We start from the raw sequence: 21,406 nt of genomic DNA, 5'->3' as shown, positions 1-21,406 counted from the left end.
GATGTTACCTTGTACGATCAATGTAAAAACTCAGTATGCTTTTGAGATTCATGAGATGGAGTCTCTCCTTTTACTTGTGGGGGTGAGATGGAGCTAAGAAGCCGGCAAAGTGATATTTTGACCGAAGTGGAATGCCGTCAAAACGTTTGAAAAAGCAGGATGCTTAAATTCGCAGAATCAGCGTGTCTAGGAAGAAGGTGGCATACAACAGAGTGACACAGAGAGCCTGAAACTAGCTCACTCACTTCACCAGTGTTACGGTAAAGAGGAACACTGTCTTGAGTGTGAGAAGCCACAAAGGACAGATGTAAATCAGCTCCAAGAGCACATCACATACAAGAGGATCAAGTTAGGGTCCCAAAAGCAGACAAAAGGAGAGGGAGGAAACATGTAGTAGGCCAGTGGTTCTTAAACTTTTGACTTCTGTGAACCACCATTTAATAATTTTTGGAATCCGAGGACCCCCCCCCCCCCCCATTGAATCATTATTGGAATCAAGGGGCTCCCACTGAATCATTATTGGAGTCCAGGGACCCCATTCTACACAATTTCAATTATTTGAACTTCGAGAAAAAAAAGAAAAACAAAAAAATGCGGTAACACGCATTCAAATACACACATGGTTAACTATTTAATTCACAAATATAACAGAAATACAACATTTCACTTTAATGTGAAGGTTGGAGCTTTTCTAAATTCTGTTGAGGCCGTTCATCGTTTGTTTTATTTTCTGTTTGGGGCACTTGTGCTGCAACCACAAGTCAATATGAAGATACCAACTAAATATTTAGTCTCCAATTTCAAAATCCTTTGCCTTTACTGAAAATTTAAAATTATTAAAAATTTCGAAATTTGCTTTATTTTAGTACACTTTATTATTCTGTTAATATTATTTATTTTCTAAGCAGTCGCTGATCTCCTGACTCTGCATAAGGGACCCCCATGGGTCCCCCAGACCACAGATTAAGAACCATTGTTGTAGGCCTTTCAAAAAAACTCATCAGAATAGGTGACTTAAATAATGAAGGCTGATCCGGCAAACATAAAAAAGCCTCAAGAGCGGAAAGTTACCTTTTAACTGTGCCCAGAGCAAAGTCTTGCAGAAATGGGGACTAATACAACAAAATGTCAAATAATTTTGCCTGGAGAAGGGACAGCCTGTTGTGCCCCACAACAATCAAAGGCTGTTTTTTTACCGGGATGCCTGGCTGCTAAGATAACATCAACCGCCTCTGGCGAATGTGGAAGGTGTTCATATTGCACTGTTCAATCTCCAAGCATTAAGGTGGAGACTGGGAAAGTCCAGATGCAGATCCCTGCCCTGTTGTTGTGACAGCTGACCCTCCTACAGGGGTTCCCTGATAAGAAATCCTAGGCATGAGCATCTGCCTTCTTGATACCACACTCTCTGTGCCCAATCCAGTGCCACTAGGATGACTTGGGCCTAGTTGGTCCTGATCTTATTTAGAACATTGGACAAAAGAGGTATCAGCGGAAAGGCACATAGTAGGCCCAACTCCCACCCTAGGTGAAACCAGTCTCCTAGAGAGAGACATCTTGAAAATGGCAAAGTGCAGAACTTTCTCTGTGGTGGTGAATAAATGGTGCCAAGGTTCTCTCCATTCCCAAAAGAGACCTTGTGCCACCCCCAGTTGCAAATGCTATTTGTGATCCACTAGGCGCTGGCGGCTGAGCTCATTTGCCCTGACATTCTGAAATCCTGGAAGGTGGTTCACCACCTGCAAAAATCCCTGATGGCGCAACTATTTTCAGAGGCTGAGCACCTCCTGACACATTATCCATGATGCACCCACCATGTTTGTTGCAATAACACATGGTGGTGTTATTGTCCATGAGCACCACCAGCCTTCCTTTGATGGATGGATGGATGGCAGGAAGGCTTTTAACACCAAACAGGTGGCCCTCATTTCCAGAGGGTTGACACAGAGCTGGAACTATGCTGGAGATCACAGGTCTCTGATCTCCATTCCTCCGAGGTATCCTGTGTGGATAATCTGCAGGATCCACCTGTCCAACGTTATGGCTTGCCAACCTGGTAAGAATCGCTGGATCCTGCCTCTAACCAGGTAGCTGGGCTCCAATAAGGGCACACTAAAGGGTTTTGACTAGTGGAGCTGTGTTGGGATAGGAGGCACGGGGATTGTGTGACAGTAGGCTGAGTGGAGCGCTGTTCACTGACCCCGGGGGTCAGTGGTTGCCATGGCGGAGAACCTGCTGGGCACCTTGCTGAGGCTGACGGCTGTTGGTATGGGGGCACCGAAACCGTGAAAGGAACAGTGGGGTTGATGTGGCTGGTAAAGCAGGGCAGATAAGCCCAGGGAAAGCACTGTGGCTATGCTTTCTTTGAAGCACTCCATAGGGGAATCTGCCTTTTCCCCAAAGAGCTGCATTCCTTTAAAGGGCATTTCTGTAAGGGGTGACTGGACATAGCTCACAAAAGCTATTTACCTCAGCCAAGCTGGTGATGAATGGTGACCCTTGTGCCAATGACTCACCCAATTGAATCAGTGGTATACAGGGCACAACGAATTGTGAATTTGGTAGCATTGCATCCGCCATGTATGGCTTGGGTTTTGACAGGGCAAAAGTCTTCCAGAACACATGGGAAGACTTGAGCTACAGAATCCCAGATAGCATGGGAATAGCAGCCTAGCAGGCAACTGGCATTGACTGACCAGAGGACCAACCTAGTCGAAAGAATACCCTCTTTCCAAAGGTCTCCACTCTCTCTCTCTCCAGCAGAGTAGTCACAAAGGTATCTGGGTTCGTCTGACTGGTGGAATCCTGCACCACCAACCTCTCAGAAAGACGGATGCTGAGAAAAAAAGGCAGGTTCACTGGAGATGGAGTTGTGGCGCCTCACAGTTTGGCAATTGACAGGGGGACTTAGAAAAGTTTGGCCCAACCTCCTCGGAGGGTATCAGTGAGAGCCTCATTAAAAGGAAGTAGGGGCTCTGAAGTGGTGTGCCTCAGCTGAAGCACTTTGTCAGGGCATTGATTTTAACTTGTAAGGTGGGGACTGGAGGTCGAGAACTTCAGCTGCCCTCCTCATGACCCTCACAATGAGGCACTTTCTTTAGTGACAGAACGTGGAGGTAAGACAGGACCTGAACCAGGAAATGTGTGGAGAGCACTAGCATTTCAGAGATCATCACACCTGTTTCGTGGTATTGTTGGCTAATTTCATCACCTCATCATAGTCATTATTGGAATCGCCCCAAACAATGAATGTAGAGCATGAGATCTAACTTGTGGGGATGGGACCTAAGCAGGTCAAATTGAGAAGGCACAATTTGGGGGGAACCGATCAAGGCCTTGGTCGAAGCAACAATGAGAGCAGGGAGGCTTAAGCAAAATGGAGGGTGTGGCTTGGAGGCAAGCAACAGAGCTTGGAAGCAACACAAGTGGGGGAGAAGTACATGACATAAATCAAAGAAAGCAATATGAATGGGGGAATGTGGGAGAGAAGTATTGGGCCGAGAATGCAAGAAGATATGAAGTGCACGAAGAAGACCGCTGTAAACTTATGCACTCTCATTGGATGCTTAACCAAAAGAATAAAGTAGTGCTTTAACTGAGGACGCTAGTAACAAGGCCATGCTCCAGGGAAGGCACAGATACAAGAAGATGAACGGAAGCTCACAAAAGCCAATGAATTAAAAAGCCAGCAAATAAGTGACAGTAAAGCCAACCAATGGTAATCCATCAGCGGTTCCTAAACCCACTGTAAGTGAAAAATCTCTTTTAGCAAACAAATAGCATGAGCTGTCTGGTAGACAAAACCTAAAAATTGGAGCGTCCCAGCACCTGCTTGCTTCCCAGCTCTCTTGCGCTGTAAGTGTCACCCACCACTGTATCTGTATGACGCCATCCTAAATGATTTAAAACCTATCCACGATGACAGCCCATGTGTGCGCATGAGTGGTGGTCATGATTTTTTTTTCTTTGCTTTGAGAAAAAACATATCCCAGATGGCTGCTGCGCCTGGGCATGCATCTTTGAATTTTAATTCCAACTTGCATTATGGCAACATGTAGCCAGATGATGTCCTCGTGCAAAGCTGCATCTTGTCTTTCAAGCATCATTTTATTTGTGAAGCATACAGAGGTAGTCACAAATTATTATGCTTGCTATTTCATGTAATGAGGAGGTATCTTAACACCTCTTGCTTCACAACTCCTTTTAGAGTGCAGTCGAACTAATTTGCTTATATGCGGTCCTCTTGGTAGATGCATCCCCAGTAAGTAGGTACAAGGTAACGTTTCAAGCATTCCTATTGAATCTTTCCGACATAAATGTTAATAAAACTGTCTTCGTTTAAACACTTTCTGTTGTCTGGGAACAAAGGATTTTAACTAAACATTTATTTTATATGCTGTAATTATGGTTCTAATTTGTGTAGATTCTGTTAGTTTTGTTTGAATTTTCTGATTTCTTCCCATTGAGTATACTGATTGTTTGCTATCTTTTTCTAAAGGGTTATACGAGACCTGTTTTTAACCTGCAACGGAGTAAATCAAATGACGGAGTTGAATTATTTGGACTCCTTTAGATACCATTCACTCAAAGTATTCGAGTCTCTAATATTCTGCCTGGGAGAATATACAGAACAGAGCGAAGATACTGAACATGAATCTTTTTTAAATCTCACTGCTGACAACCAAAAAACGTTTTCTGAAACTCAAGCAAGTCTTATCAATTTCTACGCTGGTCTGAAAGAAGATTATTCAAAGAAAAAAAAACATACAAACCAAGAAGTGCAAGTCAATGTAATAAATATATTTCTTTGTGTGGCCTTTTTATGTGTGAGCAAAGAATCTGATTTTGACCGAGACTCTGCCCATGATTCAGAAGATACTTCAGGCTACGATAGCACAGCTAGTGATCATTTGAGTAATAAATTGCCCCACTTGTCTCTGGAAAGTCTAATGTTGCCATCCCAAGAACAAATTCAAAGAGCTGTAGACATTTGGGCGGTGTGTCAAAGGATGTATTTGCTAAATGCAGTGTTCCAGAAACAGTTTCATAGTCTTGGTGGATTTGACATATGCCATCGTTTAATTTTCATGATTATAGAATATTTAGCCACACGTAGAGAAAACCACAGTGAAAAACGCCCTCCTTTCGGTGTTGAAAACAAAAGACTACAAGAAAACTCTTGCAACGAGTCTGTTTTGAATAGTAGCACTTCTTACGTGGTAGAAAATGAAGATTTGCTACAATCGAACAGATTCAGTGGTTCAGACCAAACTACAGCAAAATCGGAAGAACTCTATCCTTTCAGCTGCTCTTCTAACCATTTATCTGCTGTGGCAGGCTTTTCAACTGATAAATCTGAAGTGCAAAACAATGAAAGGATTTTGAAAATGGAGACTGATGGCTTACTTCAGAACATAAGGTTATTAGAAATTCTGTTGACAATTTGTCTTCACCGTGCAAATACAAATCAACAGAAGGTGGATGCAGAACGGTCTCCACAGGTACTGCATTTTATCTTTCAAAATATTCGAATTATTTTAACAGCTTTACTTGTAAAGTCAGGAACCTAAATCAATCCTAGATAGTCCACAGTCATTAATTACGTAATAATAACAAGATTTTCATTGGTGTGACAAAGTACAAATACCTGCATATCTTTAATTAAACATTGATGAGCAAAGTAAACTTTTCTGTCTTGAAGTCCAGGATGAGCATATATGAGCTGATGTAATTCAGTAAACATTTCGTGAAACTCGGGCATCAAACATTCTTGCAGGTTTAAATATTCTATTTAGCTTACATATGTTCTAGCATTAGTCTCGACATTGTGGCAGCCGTGCTAGCATAGGGCTAAATGCAAGTGTGATGCCCATACTGCAAGGGGCGAAGCATTAATCATGTATATGATCTGAAGTTCTTACAAAAACACCTTTAAAAGGACATTTTTAGGCATGGCTTGACAGTGCAGCTGTCGTAGACCTTTGTGATCAACAAAATAGTTTTCAGAGTACTACTGAGTGCAAGTCTTAGATTTCACCCACATGTTGGTTCCCCTGAGAACATAATTGGAATAGGATGAAGATTTGTGGTTCCACTGAAAAGAGTGTATTGCACTTTTTGGCTTGTGGGAAAGCTTATACTCGCTACAGTAGGACTGAGTGGGTTACGGGGGCAAGCCAATGATCATGCCTATTGTTTTTATCTGTTTGTTATTAAATATTAAGCTCAAGGCAGTTGGCCTGGCATATTTATTGTGAAAAGTTAATTTAAGGGTGGATTGTTATGAATCTGTATTAAATCCTGTAGAGAAGGATGTTATACAGAATCTCACAAATTAAATTAATAGGCAATAGGTTTGGTGTGTCAAATCGAGGCTATAGAAGATTTGATCTGTGAAAATCCATGTTTGGCCCTCTTAGGAGAGAGTATTTTGACTAGCCAGCTGTAATTTTGTATACTTTTAAAACTTTGATTGTGTGCCTCGTGTTTGCATTTTTGAAAAGCTTGTGCTCAAAAAAGTAAGCTTGAGTTGGTTGTGATAACAAGCTACAGGCCTGATTGGTGCACTGGAAAAAGTTGCATTTGAAAGGCAGCAGGCCTAGCTCATTTATTATGAAAAGCATTTGTTAAAACCGGATGATCTTTAACAGCTTTAACAGTGCATAATCAATACATTGAGTTACAGACTATAGATCGGTATTTTGTTAAATGCAATCTCAAAGCTTGCCTTCTGATGGATACTTCTACCCAGTGATTCCTCACCTTTAGAATATCTGGAGGTGCCAGTCTTGATCTAGACGATTTAAACAGCATTTCTCTCTACGCTAGTTAGCAATAGACTTCGCTCCACCCCACAAGTGATGATAGAACGGGATAGAAGCTCCACTACTGCACATCAGAGGCAGTGCCTTTCATTTTGCACCTTTATACTTGGATCAGTTGACAATTTTTGTTTACAAAATTATTTTTTTTACACTGTTCAAGGGAATTATGTCCCCTCCTAAAACTACAGAATTTAAGCCATATAGAGGACTGTTGCAAGCAAATATCTATGTTTGATTCACACGAGGTGTGCCTCTGGCATTTGGGTTCGGCGCGCAATGCCAAGTTCTGCAAGGAGTTGGCCCTTATGAATTCAATGGCAATCTGGGAACATGATGCAAATCTACATGTTGCCAAACAGTGAAATTAGTCTCAGAAGTCTGGCTCAAAGTCTAGGGCGCACTGACCTCTTCCCACGCTCAAGTCCGTTCCTGCGACAGGTGCTCTTTGCGGTCCAAGTCTTGTGTAAGTCGAAGTGGAAACACAAAAAGGCCAAGCAGAACCTGTCCTTGGCTTCTGCCACTCTGTCGGAGATGTTGCATGGTCAACAGAGTGCCTTGTTGTCTCTCTTGTGGGCTCCTGCTGGGGTGCTGACCCTGCAACTGATTCTGATGCACCCTGGCATTCTGGGCCTGTAGATGATATCACAAAATTTTGAGGCCTTTATAGAGTCCATATTTCAGTTTCAGGCACTCTTCTGGCTCCCTCTGGCACATCTTTAGTCTTAAAGAATCCAGAAGGCCTCCAGGTGGGTTGCTGCCAGTGGATTTGCCCTTGGAACACTCTACTCCTCCTTAGTCTGCCTCTGGTTCCCCTTCGACGCTGGAGCAGACTTTCAATCCAGTACTGAAGTCTGTGCCATTTCCTTTGGCATCGACCCTGACAGCACCAAAGAATGATTCAGTAACGTATTGTCCTATTTGACTCCAATCCAAATGAATACTGGCCCTGACATAGGTTGTGTCACAAAGCTGTAGTGATGCACCCGGTACAAGTTCAGTCTGACTCAGACAGAACCATGTCTTTACCTTGGAGCCGCACCACAGTGCTCAAAGTCTTTTTGATTCAGAGTCTGATCAGAGACGACCAGCTTTGAAAGATGACAATGCTATAATGATGAAAATATTCATGAACTTAAAGGAGGCCAGTGGGTTGGACACTTCCCCACCGCTAGGTTTTGTTTTTCCCCTGGGTCCTCAAGGAAGTGAGTGCATTCTTTGACACAGGTATTGGATTTATGACTGCCAACTATGGTAGTCAAAACTAACAAACTGACTCAAGTTTTGCATACCGGACAAGCTTCACCTGATCTGCTCAATATATCCATGACTGACACCTTTATAGGCACCTGCTGTAAGACTACTTTCTGTTCACCAGTGAATAAACAGGCTGCCAGCTGCTACAGACTGGCTCCAGGTGACCCTGACTTCTTGAAGCAGCACCCTATACCAGAAAGATAGGTGGTTCAGGCTATCACAAGTATAGTGAACCTCTAGTTAATTCTTCATGATTGCCAGACAGATTCAAAATAGAACAAGGCATGTAGGAAGCAGATGTTCTTGACCAGCTTAGCCCTCTGCTCAGTTAATCCTTGCTAGGGAGATATAGCAATTCCTTATGGAACTTGGTTGGTGAGATCTTATGGCAGTCCCCAGGGAATTTACAGCGAATCTGGCTGAAACTATCCAGGATAGTTAGGATGCTGCAAAACACATAATCTGTTCTTGACTGGACATTAACAACTGCTTGGGCAGAGCACTTGGTACTGTTGTGGTGCTTCAGCTGCATGCTTGGATGAGATCCACTGGCTTCTCTAGGGACGCGCAATCCACTCTGATTGGTATGCTGTTTAATGGATCTCACCTGTTCAACACGAAGGCTGATTCAGCGTTGGAATTCTTTAAAGAAAGCCAGTCCATGATGTGTTCCCTAGGCCTTTCTACCCCTGCTATACAGTGTCCTTATGCTTTATCCCTTTTGTGTCTGTTCCAGATAATTGCTTTACCACAAGGCCAACTTCCCCCGCAGCAAGCACCCCAGTCATTTTGGGGATGGTTATTAACTGAACAACGCCCAGGCTACCACGGGCGACGTAGTTCCCAATCCCTCACCCCTTGCGGCAACAGCGTCCAAACCACTTTAGTTTGCTGTTAGTGCCACAGGACCACCCTTTAGAAGGCAGGATCAGATATTTCCTTCAAGGATGCCAAAATATAGCATCCAGCGTGTTGGTTTTCCGATTTTCCAATGTGGCTATGTCCTGCCATTCCGTTTCGAACTACTGTATTTTCCACCCACATCAGAACATCTTTCCGAGGAGCAATTGTCCATCTTGCGCCAAAGAATGCTGGCTCTTTTGGCCAAAGGAGACACACAGGGGGTCCCAGAACCTGAAAGAAGTAGTGGATATTACTACTGGGATTTCCTCATGCAGAAGAAGTGCTGAGATCTTTGTCCAATTTTAGATCTCTGCCCTCTAAAAGTCTTCTTACAGAAGGACAAATTCAAAATGCTCACTCTGGCCCATGTTCTGTCTGTCCTGGATTCGGGCAACTGGGTGGTATCTGTAGACGTGCAGGATGTCTACTTTCATGTACCTGCTGGGCAGTCCCACAGATTGTATTTGTTATTTAAAGTGGAACTGGAGCATTTTCAATTTGCCATCCTTATTCCTCATTTCCAGTGTCCTTTAAGTGTCCATGAAAATAATGGCAGTGGTCACTCCATACCATAAGAAATTGGGTATTCCAGTCTTCCCCTAACTTAACGATGGATTGTTAGAGGTGGGCTTGCCACACTTAGTCATAAACAAACTCCAGATGACGGCGAATCGTCGGACATCTCTGGGGTTCACTATCAATGTGTTGAGTCGGGGGCATGGTCTTACCACTGACCAAGATGGCTGCTCGGTCGCGAATCTCCGGGGGAACTGTGCCCACCACTGTCTTATGCAGCCGCCACTCTAACCCCAAATGACCCTAATAATCCTGTGATAACCCCCTGCAGTGCCTGTGACCTACTGTGCCCTGCTTGACCGAGGGGACTTCCTGGAGCATGCAGTGGTGCAGGATGCTGACCGCCACGACCTGACGTGGCCCTTGGAGGACCCACGTCCACAGAGGCCTTGAGCGAGCCAGAGGTGGGGGACGCCGCATGCTTGGACCGGAGGGGTGACTGGAAGGTGGACTGATCTGTTCGGAGGACTGATCTATGGCGCCCCCTAGTGCTGTGCGCTGCTTTTGAGGGTGCAGACTGCCCTTCGACCTTGCTGCTCACTGCTTTGACCGAACCTCGGTTGGCGGCCTGCTTCGGTCGGTGGCCTGCCCTGTGCGGCTCTTGGGCCTGCGTGCCGCCTTGCAGGTGGGGACAGCCTGCTGGTGTCTCCGTTTCGCCTAGAGGCCAGGATTTAGGCCACAGCAGTTTGCGACCTGAGTGCTACTCTGCTTGCTGCCTCCACTCGGGCCTGGCGCCCGCCTGACCCCTGTGAGATCTTGAATGCTGCCTAGACCTACGTACTGTTGCTGCAGCCTGGGCGCTCTGCGACACAGCTACATTTTTCTTTGCTGTGTGTGGTGCAGCGGCTGCCCGTAGGCCTTGACACGAGGATGGTTTCTCTTGCTCCTTCGCCATGAGCATTTTTTCCGAACAGTGCACAGGGTTCACTACCGACGACCTCTCTGCTTTACCTGCTTTGGGCAGTCTCCTGCGATCTTGACTTCTAGAACACTTTGGTGAGTCCCCGGATTGCCACCCTATGGGCCACAGTGTTTCTATTTTATCTGTTCTGCTCCTTAACACAAATGCTTGCACTGCCTGACTGGTGCATCTTCTAGTTAACTGCTCCCTGATGGTTACTCAAGCGCCTCACTCCAGGTCACTATCTCTTCACGTCTGACTGCTGTGGTATTTAATAGTGCATACACCATTCATTTTCTCCTTATATCTCACTTTGAAGGAGATAGATTCTATGCCCTGGCATGCCATTACACAGTAGACAGCTCAGCCTTGTTTTGCTGTTGCTAATGCCTTGGGACTGCCTGCTGCTTCTCCTTCTTGAGTACCACCCCGGCTGATCCCTACAGGCCTAACTCAGGGAGTGTTTCATGGGCAGTGGCCACCCTAAACAGAAACAGCTATAATTAAAAACTAGCAAAACCCCTAAGGAGGGACATGGGGGCGAGTACATGAGGACCCTGGTGGTGGGGTTCCCTCAGCCCCTCCCTCGGACGGTACAGCTGCGATCGCAGCTGAGCTTAAGGCAGGATTTTAGGCCATTAACTCGTGATTTGACTCCCTCACCGCGCAACTTGATCTCATGAATTAATGGATTGACAGGCACGCTTCCAAACTCATTGGAGCAGAACACTGAATATCCGAGGTGAAGAATGGGCACACTGACACCCAGAATCACTTAGAAAGAGTGGAACTTCTCCTGAAAACAGTAGCCACAAAAAATTAAGTCTTACCGGCTTGTTCGTGCCCCAACAGATTTCGCATCATGGGGCTGGCGGAGACCACCAACACTGGCCACATGGACAACTCTGTGGAACAGTTGCTAGTTGACTTGTTTGGCAAGGAGTTTTTTACTGGCACTTTCGTGGTGGAGAGGGCGCACAGGACACTTGGTCAGCACCCCATTCCGGGGGCCTCCCTGTGGCCTATAATCGCTAGATTACTTAACTTCCTAGAACAGGTCACTGCTCTGCGACTGGCCTGCGAGAAGGGATCCCTACAGTACCACAGCATGGCCATTTCTATCTTCCCAGACTTCACCCAGATGGTCCAAGAGGCATGTTCCAAGTATGCCAAAGTTAAAACGATACTTCAGAAGTGCAGCCTTCGCTATGCTATGTTATATCAAGCGCAGCTGTGCATAGAAATGGATGGCAAGCAGCATATTTTCACCTCCCCTAATGATGCTGCGCTCATCTGTAAACAACATAAGCTGGGGATGTCTTCGTGGGTTCGCCAGCCATCCTTTGGCTCTGCCCCCTATTAGCCGCTGGCCTCCCAGGATACCCATTCACTTCAACTAGCTACTTTGTGCTCAGACCCTCTTTGATATTCTAACTGGCATGCAAACTATCCTGGGGCTTTGGTACCTGTTGACGCCCTGTGACTATTATGACCTACTCGCATAAGCGTGTCTTTAGTACTCACTATGTCAAAAAACTGCTCTGCAATTGGGCAATCCCCCTCCCCCTTTGGAGCGATGCTGTACCTGAGGTGTATATCAACATGTTTACTTGTTTGGTTTTCAAATTGTTGTTTGGGATTCACTGGATGCCATATTTAGCGTTGGGGAAGAGGGGGAATAGTTTGTTTGTGTTTTGTAAAATTCTAGAAGCTGTCGTTTCTGTACCAGTATGTCATTTCAGGGTGTTCAACCTTTTTATCCATTACCACCACTATGATGCCACACCACAATAGGGCCCACACAGGTTCTCTCACCTGTGTGACATGAAACATTAGGGGCCTTAACCGTAGGAGAGGGAAGAAGGTTCCATCCTACATTACCAGACATGGGAAAAAGCTGCCGTTTTTTCCAAGAGGCTCACTTATCACTTGCACCGTGAAGGAAAGTGCCACTGTTGGCATGGTTACCCCCTCACTTTTTGCCTAGTGTTGATGCCAACTTTGATTGAAAGTGTGCTGGGATCCTGCTAACCAGGCCCCAGCACCAGTGTTCTTTCCCAAAAACTGTACCTTTGTTTCCACAATTGGCACAACCTTGGCACACAGTTAAGTCTTTTGTAAAAGAGACCCATGGTACCAAGGGCCCTGTGTCCAGGGAGGTTCCCAAGGGCTGCATTAAATGTTCTGCTACCCTAGGGGACCCCTCACCAAGCACATGTACATTGCCCTTGCAGCTTATGTGTGTTGGTGGAGAGAAAAAGGCAAAGTCGACCTGGCACCCCTCTCAGGGTGCCATGGTCACAAACCACTGTCTGTGGCCTAGGTAAGTCACCCCTCTAGCAGGCCTTACAGCCCTAAGGCAGGGAGCACTATACCACAGGTGAGGTCTTAGCTGCAAGAGCAATATGCCCCACCAGTGTCTAAGTCCATTCTTAGACATTGTAAGTGCAGTGTAGCCATATTGAGTATGTGATCTGGGTGTTTGTCATTATGAACTCCACAGTTCCATAATGGCTCCACTGAATACTGGGAAGTTTGATATCAAACTTCTCAGCACAATAAACCCCCACTGATGCCAATGGGATTTATTAAAAAAAAGGACATAGAGGGCATCTTAGAGATGCCCCCTGCATGTTAGCCAAACTGCTTGTGTAGGACTGACCGGTTTGTGCCAGCCTGACACTTGAGACAAGTTTCTGATCACATGGGTTGAGAGCCTTTGTTTACTCTGTGGTCAGAAACAGAGCCTGTCGTGGGTGGAGGTGCTTCACACCTCACCCCCTACATGAACTGTAACACCTGGCAGTAAGCCTCAAAGGCCCAAACCTAGGATTACAGTGCCCCAGCGCACTCCAGCTAGTGTAGCTGTCCGCCTCCCCGGACAAAGCCCCACTTTTGGCAGCAAGTCCGGCGGGAAAATTAGGGAAAACAGGGAGGAGTAACCACCCCTAAAGGTGTCCAGAGCGGAGGTGACCCCTTCCCTGCAGAATCCTCCATCTTGGTTTGGAGGACAGGGACCAATAGCATTAGATTTTTGCCCCCCTGAGGGACAATAGCCATTGCCCTCTCACCCCTAAAACGCCCTTAAATCTAGGATTTAAGGGGTGTCCCTGAACCCAAGCCATCAGATTCCTGGCAACCTATCAAGAAGGACTGCTTAGCTGAAACCCCAGCATAGAAGAAGGAAGAGGACAACTGCTTCAAAGAACCTGCTAAAGAACAGCGACGCATCCCGCGGGTCCAGTGACCTCTGCCAAGCTCCAGTGGACTGCCCTGCACCCAAAAGGACCAAGAACTCCTGTGAACTACGGCCCTGTCCAAGAAGAAACAAACTACTAAGGAATCCAACCTTAGTCCGAAAGCGTGAGTCCTAACCACTCTGCACCCGACGCCCATGCCCCGTGTCCAGGTGGTCCAACCAGCTAGAGAGGATCCCCAGGCGATTCCGAGCAAGTGTCCATCCTGCATTGACATCTCCATCCCTCCATGACAACGCCTGCAGAGGGAATCCTGAGGACCCCCCTGACCGCGAAAGCTCCGGATGAAGATATCTGACGCCTAAGCACCCACTGCACCTGCTGACCCAACATCTTATTTGCACCCTGCACCTGGCTGCCCCAGTGCCGCTGAGGGTGTATGCTCGGTGCCTACTTACCTGCCTGCAGATCTGAAACCGAGTGGCCCTAGTCTCCATAGGACCCCATGTTAATTTTGTCTACACTTTGACCTCTCCACCCGGCAACTTGAACCCCAACCTGTGGACTTCCTAACCCCTGGAGGCTGTAACTGTGAGTGTTGTACTTATCTGTAAAACTATCTAACCTTTCTTCCCCTCAGGAACTGTTTCTGAAAATTGCATAGTGTCCATTTTTAAAACAGATTATCGCCAATATTTTCAAAACTGTATAACTTATCGATTTCACAAGAAGTACTGTTGATATATGTGTGAAGTACGAATATATTGAAGTACTTACCTACAATTCGAATCTTGTGGTTCTAAAAATTAATTAAGAAAATATATTTTTGCTACATAAAAAACATTGGTCTAGAGTTAAGACATTGATGCCCTCATTACAACCCTGGAGGTCGGTGATAAAGCGGTGGTAATACCGCCAACAGGCTGTCCGAAAAAAAAAGTGGAATTATGACCGCGGTGGAAACCACCCACACAGACAGCCACTTTAACACACTGACCGCCACGGTGATAGCAACAAGTACCGCAGCGGTAATCGCCAACAGCCAGGCGGAAGACAGTGTACGGCCCACAGTATTAAAACAGGCCTATCCGCCACCTTTTCTGGGGCAGTACCAACAACATCAAAAGCGCGGCGGAAAAAGTACTCAGAAAGCAAAGGACTCACCTCTGGAGACTCAAGGAAGAACCACGACGCCATGGAGCCCGAGTTGCACAAATTTCCCATGATCGTATACCTTCTCATTCACTACGAACAGCAACGCTGGCGAAGACGACCACGGTGAGTACTGCCTCCTAGCACACAAGAGAGGGGGGAAGGAAAAAGAGAGTGAGACACACACGCAACACCCCCACCCCAACACCATACACCCAATAGACGCAGTAACATTGCATATACACCCTGTACCCCTCAGGAATAATGCAAGGGCAAAAGGAATTGATTAAAGTGAGTGTAATAATATATAATATGAGAAAATCGTGATTCAAAATCAAAACAGTATATCCATATGTACATATGGAGGGACACTGCCCAGTCCTCAGTGTCTGTGGGCCACAGGGCCACATCACATAGGCCAAGGCCCCACTTGACTCCTGCAACAACATGGAGAGAACACTGCAGGGGCATCAGGTCGAAAATACACAGGCACCTCAGCCGGAATATGTTACAACACCACTGGTCCTAGAGGGAGCTACATGCCCTGTGCTTGATCATGGGGAGTGCAAGGCCACAGTCTCTCAAGTGGGTGGTTTGCCCACTGCTTGGTCCTGGGGAGTGTAAAGCTACAGTCTCTCAAGTGGGTGGTTTGCCCACTGCTTGGTCCTGGGGAGTGCAAAGCCACAGTCTCTCATGTGGGAGGCTTCTCTACTTGTTCTGGAGGGGGCCTTGTGCCCAGTGTGCTTCATCCTGGCATGGAGGGGGTGAGTGGATGGCTTCTCCACTGGTTCTGGAGGGTGCATTGTGCCCTGTGATGCAGATCTCGGGGAGAGCAAAGTCACAGTCTTTCACCTGGGTATCAGACCCACAGGATTTGCAGGGGCCAGGACGCACTACAGCCCATGGAGGTAGGACTACTCACTACCCACCGGCCGAGACGGCTGCTCAGTGGTGGCAGTGTTGGTGCTGGTGTTGGGGATGCCGGTGGTGGGAGGAGGCTCCAGCCCATCCCCTGCAGCCTCAGATGGCTGGCCACTGGGGCTGCTGCTTCTGGCAGTGGTGCTGGTGTCGGTGCAGGCAGTGGTGGAAGGAGGCTCCAGCCCATCCCCTGCAGCCTCGGACGGCTGCCCACTGGGGCCGCTGCTGCTGGCAGTGGTGCTGCTAGCGGTGCTAGTGTCGGGGATGCCAGTGGTGGGGGAAGGCTCCAGTCCTTCCCCTGGAGCCTCCGATGGCTGCCCACTGGGGCTGCTGCTGCTGGCAGTGGTGCTGGTGTCAGGGATGACAGTGGGCTGGGGAGGCTCCAGCCCTTCCCCTGCAACCTTGGACAGCTGATCCACCATGGTTGGTGGTGGGGGCTCAGAATCGGTCCCAGCACCAGGCCTCCTGCCTGTCCTGCCTGCAGGTGCAGGCCCTTTGCCCTTCCCCTTGGCAGCTGGTGGTGCCTCCTTGTCTTTCCCCTTGGCAGCTGGTGGTGCCTCCTTGTCCTTCCCCTAGGCAGCTGGTGGTGCCTCGTTGTCCTTCCCCTTGGCAGCTGGTGGTGCCTCCTTGTCCTTCCCCTTGGCAGCTGGTGGTGCCTCCTTGTCCTTCCCCTTGGCAGCTGGTGGTGCCTCCTTGCCCTTCCCCTTGGCAGCTGGTGGTGCCTCCTTGCCCTTCCCCTTGGCAACTGATGGTGCCTCCTTGCCCTTCCCCTTGGCAGCTGGTGGTGCCTCCTTGCCCTTGGCAGCTGGTGATGCCTCCTTGCCCTTCCCTTTGGGAGCTAGTGCAGGCACACTGTCAGTGCTGATGGTTGGTTCCCTGGAGCCTCTCCCACCTGCAGTAGCTGCCAACACTACTGTGGCTGTGGACTGGGCGGCTGAGGTGCTAGCCTGGGTTCTGACCACCCTGGCCCGACGTGAAGGATGGGGGGAGGTGGAGGGGGGTGTCTAGGGAAGAGGTCAACAGTGGAGAGAAAAAGCTTCTTAGAGACACTGGGGCGGGAAGAGGGTGAAGGTTTGGGAGTGGAGGAAGAGGGATTGGTTGTAGGAGGGGTCTGTCTGCTGTGTTTGGGTGCAGGTGCATGGACTGGATGCTGTTGTGAGGTGTATGGCTGTTGGGTGTCTGAGTGCTTGCGTTTGTGTACCTTAGGAGGAGTGGGGCACAGACACAGTGGGAGAGGACACAGGGGACGTGTGCATGGATGTGTGAGTGGTGACTGCCAGAGAGGGGGTTGTGTAGTGATAGGTGTGATGGTGATGGGGGTAGTGGATGATGATGTAGTGCATGCAGGTGTGAGTGGAGATGCTACTGGGAGGGTGGTGGACGAGGAGGAGGAGGGGGACACAGTGGAGGCAGTGGGTGTTATGTCTGCATCTGGAGGTGCTTGTGTTTGCCTGAGCTACTCTTGTGTGTTGTCTTGGGTGCATGCTGGTCTGAATGATGTGTGCTTGGGATAGGTTGGGGTTGAGGGGAATGGGACTGGATAGAGGAAGTTAGAGGGGGAGGCTAGAAACAGGGACAATGGCTGCCATCAGGGAGGAGGCCAGAGCCTGGATTGATTTCTATTGGGCCGCCATGCCAGAGTGAATGCCCTCCAGGAATGCATTTGTTTGTTGCAAATGGCCTGACAGCCCCTGGATGGCATTCACTATGGTTGCCTGCCCCACAGAGATGGATTGCAGGAGTTGAATAGCTTCCTCACTCAGGGCAGCAGGGCTAACTGGGGCAGGGCCTGAGGTGCCTGGGGCGAAGGAGATGCCCACCCTCCTGGGAGAGCGGGCACAGGAAACTAGCTGAGGGGCTGCTGGGAGGGCAGTGCTTGTACGGGGGATGGCGGCTGTACCTGTAGTTTGGGTGACCACAGAGGTGTCCACCACCAGCAGGGAGCTTCCATTGGAGGAGGTATCACCGTCCTAACTTTCCCCTCCTGTCTCTGCCATGGTGCTCCCTTCGCCCTCCGTCCCACTGGTGCCCTCACCGTCGGTGGATTCGGCCTCCTGGGCCCTATGGGATGCAGCTCCCTCCGTCACCGGTGCCTCTGCACCTCCGCCCGATGATGCTAATGCACATAAGGACAGTGTGACACAACAAAAAGGGGAGCAAGGGATACACTTGGTCAATGGCAGCAACACCACCACCGTTGGCATACATGACACACACACACACACACACACACACACACAGAGGGAACAGCCCTACGCACTAGGCAATGCACAACCAGTCACAATGCTAGTCACCAGCCCATGGACAGGAATACCTAACGCCAATAGCAGCATATCTGAGACCCACAGACCCCTACCCAGTACTTGATGCCTACTAGCTTGGTTGAAGGTGGTGTTTGTCAGCCCCTGCCCAACATGGAACCTACCCTGCAATGTCTGGCCTGGCATAGGTGTACCCACAGGCCCACATCCCCCACCCGGAGACCACCCCACCACGCACAAGTAGTATATAGGGAAACTGTGCTCACCACCTTGTGGCTGCTGTGATGTCCTTAAGCGCCCATCCAGCTCAGGATAGGCCACTGCCAGTATACGGGCCATTAGGGGGTTGAGGGTTCGATGGGCACCCATTCCTCTTTGGGAGGCCATCCCCAGCTGGGACTCCGCCGTCTTCCTCGCCCAGCGTCTCAGGTCCTCCCACCGTTTGCGACAGTGGGTTCTTCGCCTGTCGTAGACCCCCAGGGTACCCACGTCCTTGGCGATGGCACACCATATACCCTTTTTCTGATTGGCGTTGACCTGCAGAAAAAGATTGAAAAGGGTATCAGTCATTCCGTCCGGCCTGTTACACTCATGGCCCACCATAGCCCTCACATCCCCTTATGCACATACATTGCCCACTATACATTCATCACATTACCCACTATACATGCATCACGTTGCCCGGAACCCTTCCACCAACTTCCCCCCTCCCCCCCCCCCACACGAGGCCCTCCCACACAGTACTCCATTCATCCATGCCCCTTGCATCGTGCTCACAGTGTACTCACCTGTTGGTCTGGAGGCCCATACCGCATTCGGTACTGGGGTAGGACCCCATCCAACAGTCTCTCAAACTCCACAGCGGTGAAGGCAGGGGCCCTTTCCCCAGTGACACGAGCCATGGTCGGTTCCTGACAAAGGTCACAGCAGCACTTGCAGTGTAGGTCCTCTCCTGTTGTAGGTCAGGTAGCAAGTGAGTGAACAGATAGAAAATGGCGGTGACGTCTGCGGTGGTGCGTACCGTCACCGACGGCATACATCACCATTGACCACTGTAACCCACAGGGCCGATAGACAACCAATGAGGTGTTGTGCGGCGGTACTCGACCACCTCCCGCAGCAGTGCACAATGTCAGCGGAATTACCTCATTTCCACCTGTCCCTCCAAACAGGGCAGGCAGGCGCCATTTCGGGGGGGGGGGGGGCAGGCCATGGCTCCTAACTGCATCATAGTACACATAGGCGCCATTTGGGCCTATCCAACAACATACTGTTGCAGTCACAACATGCAATGCAGTGTAGTGTTTGAAACTGTGGAACACTGACCAGCTGCTCACCGTTTGGCCCCCTAATTTACAACCACTGCGGATGAATAGGAGATGGAGACATTCCCCCCTGTACAGACAGCTGGTGGACTTGGCAAGAATGGAAGACAGGCACATTATCCTCACCTATAGGCTTGACAGGGCCACAATCACAGAGCTGTGTGCCCAATTGGAGCCTGACCTGATATCTGCTATCCGCCACCCTACCGGGATCCCCTCTCTTGTGCAAGTCCTATCGGTGCTCCATTTCTTGGCAACTGGCTCCTTCCAAGTGGCAATGGGCTTGGCAGCAGGAATGTCACAGCCAATGTTCTCAATAGTGCTGACCAGAGTGTTGTCTGCCCTGATAAAACACATGCAGAGCTACATCGTTTTTCCCCAGGTGGAGGATTTGGCCACAGTGAAAGCTGACTTTTATGCAATGGGACATATCCCCAACATAATTGGGGCAATGGATGGTACATATTGCATTTGTCCCCCCCCCCCCCCCCCCCATATGTGATGGCTCAACTCCAGAGGGACCGGGTGTGGCTAATAGGTGAGCCCTGGTTCCCACCCAGTGGATGTTGGTGTATGGGTATGGTGTGGGCCCTAAGGGTTAGATTGTGTCTAACAGGTGTCCCTTGATATTTGCAGGTGACTCTGGTTACCCCAACCTCTCATGGTTACTGACCCCTGTGACGAATCCCAGGACAAGGGCAGAGGATCGTTACAATGTGGCACATGGGTGAACAAGGAGAATAATAGAGAGGACATCCGGCCTACTGAAAACCATGTTTCGGTGCCTGCATCTAACAGGTGGATCCGTGTGCTACTCACTCAAGAAGGTGTGCCAGATTATCGTGGCATGCTGCATGTTGCATAACCTTGCCTTGAGACGCAAGGTGCCTTTTCTGCATGAGGAGGAGGCTGGAGATGAGCATGTGGCAGTAGTGAACCCTGTGTAAGTGAAGATGAGGAGGCAGAGGATGAGGATGAGGACAACAGAACAGCTATTATACAACAGTACTTCCAGTGATACACAGGTAAGACATTGTAACTTCACTTTGCATTGAGAGTTTTGTATTTGACATTGTACATGGCAGCCAGATATTCCCACTTCTATAGCCACTTACTTTACCTTTTGGCATCTCTATTTTCAGATATCTGTGCCCCACTGTAGCACCTGGTGTGTTGACTGCAGCCAACTACAGTTCATTCCTATTTATACATTACTGTACAGTTGTATTGCAGTGTTTAAACCTTGTCAAACGAATACATAATTAAATCATTTGACATACTCCATATTTGTATTTTTTCAAAAGGTGTTTTTTTTAAGTGCTAAGAGGTAGAAGGAGATTGAAATGGGCTGTGTGGGTTATGAAGGAAAACCCAGCATAGAGTCCAGTCTATTTGTATCACAGGTGCATTGTCCAAGGGGCCATAGGAAGTGGAGCAATGGCAGTTCAAGGTGGACAGGGTGACAGAGTGGGACACAAGGGTGACAATCAGGAGAGTCTTATTTCCTGGAGGGGGGTCTTGGCAATGTTCTCTGGCTTCTGCCTGGATCACAGTGACCGTTTGGGGGGTGGTTCTCCTTCTGCAGGGGTGGCGGGGCCTCCTGTCCACTGCGGCAGTGGAGGTGGAAGGCTGTTCATCAGTGTGGCTAGTGTCAGGGGCCCAGTGGTGTGCCACTGCCTCCCTCATGGTGTTGGCCATGTCTGCCAGCACCACTGCAATAGTGACCAGGGTGGCGTGGATGTCCTTCAGGTCCTCCCTGATCCCTAGGTATTGTCCCTTCTGCAGCCACTGAGTCTCCTGCAACTTGTACAGTATCTGGCCCATCTTCTCCTGGGTATGGTGGTCTGCTCCCAGGATGTTGGTGAGTGCCTCATGGAGGGCCTGCTCCCTGGGCCTGTCTTCCCTCTGTTGCACAGCAGTCCTCCCAGCTTTCCTGATGTGCTGTGCCTCTGTCCCCTGAACCGTGTGCCCACTGTCACTGACCCCAGGTCCCTGATCGTCCTGTGTTTGTGGGGTGGCCTGGGGTCCCTGTAGTGGTGGACACACTGCTGATTGACGTGTCCTGGGGAAGGAGGTATGGGCCCACTGGGTGGGT

At 48.8% G+C, this 21,406-nt stretch overlaps 1 protein-coding gene across 1 annotated transcript in view; it reads left to right on the top strand.

Moving 5' to 3' along the window:
- LYST (lysosomal trafficking regulator) overlaps window positions 1-21,406 on the top strand; it is a 2,674,875-nt gene that overhangs the window by 233,111 nt on the left and 2,420,358 nt on the right. Inside the window, 1 exon segment of the mRNA XM_069234946.1 lies at window positions 4,499-5,501. Within this exon segment, the coding sequence (XP_069091047.1) occupies window positions 4,499-5,501 (1,003 nt within the window).

This window comes from Pleurodeles waltl, chromosome 5, assembly GCF_031143425.1.
Source record: "Pleurodeles waltl isolate 20211129_DDA chromosome 5, aPleWal1.hap1.20221129, whole genome shotgun sequence".
In the NCBI taxonomy this organism is placed as follows: Eukaryota; Metazoa; Chordata; class Amphibia; order Caudata; family Salamandridae; genus Pleurodeles; species Pleurodeles waltl.
The sequence above is the reverse complement of the archived record's forward strand: the minus strand, read 5'-3'. Positions and strand labels throughout refer to the sequence as shown.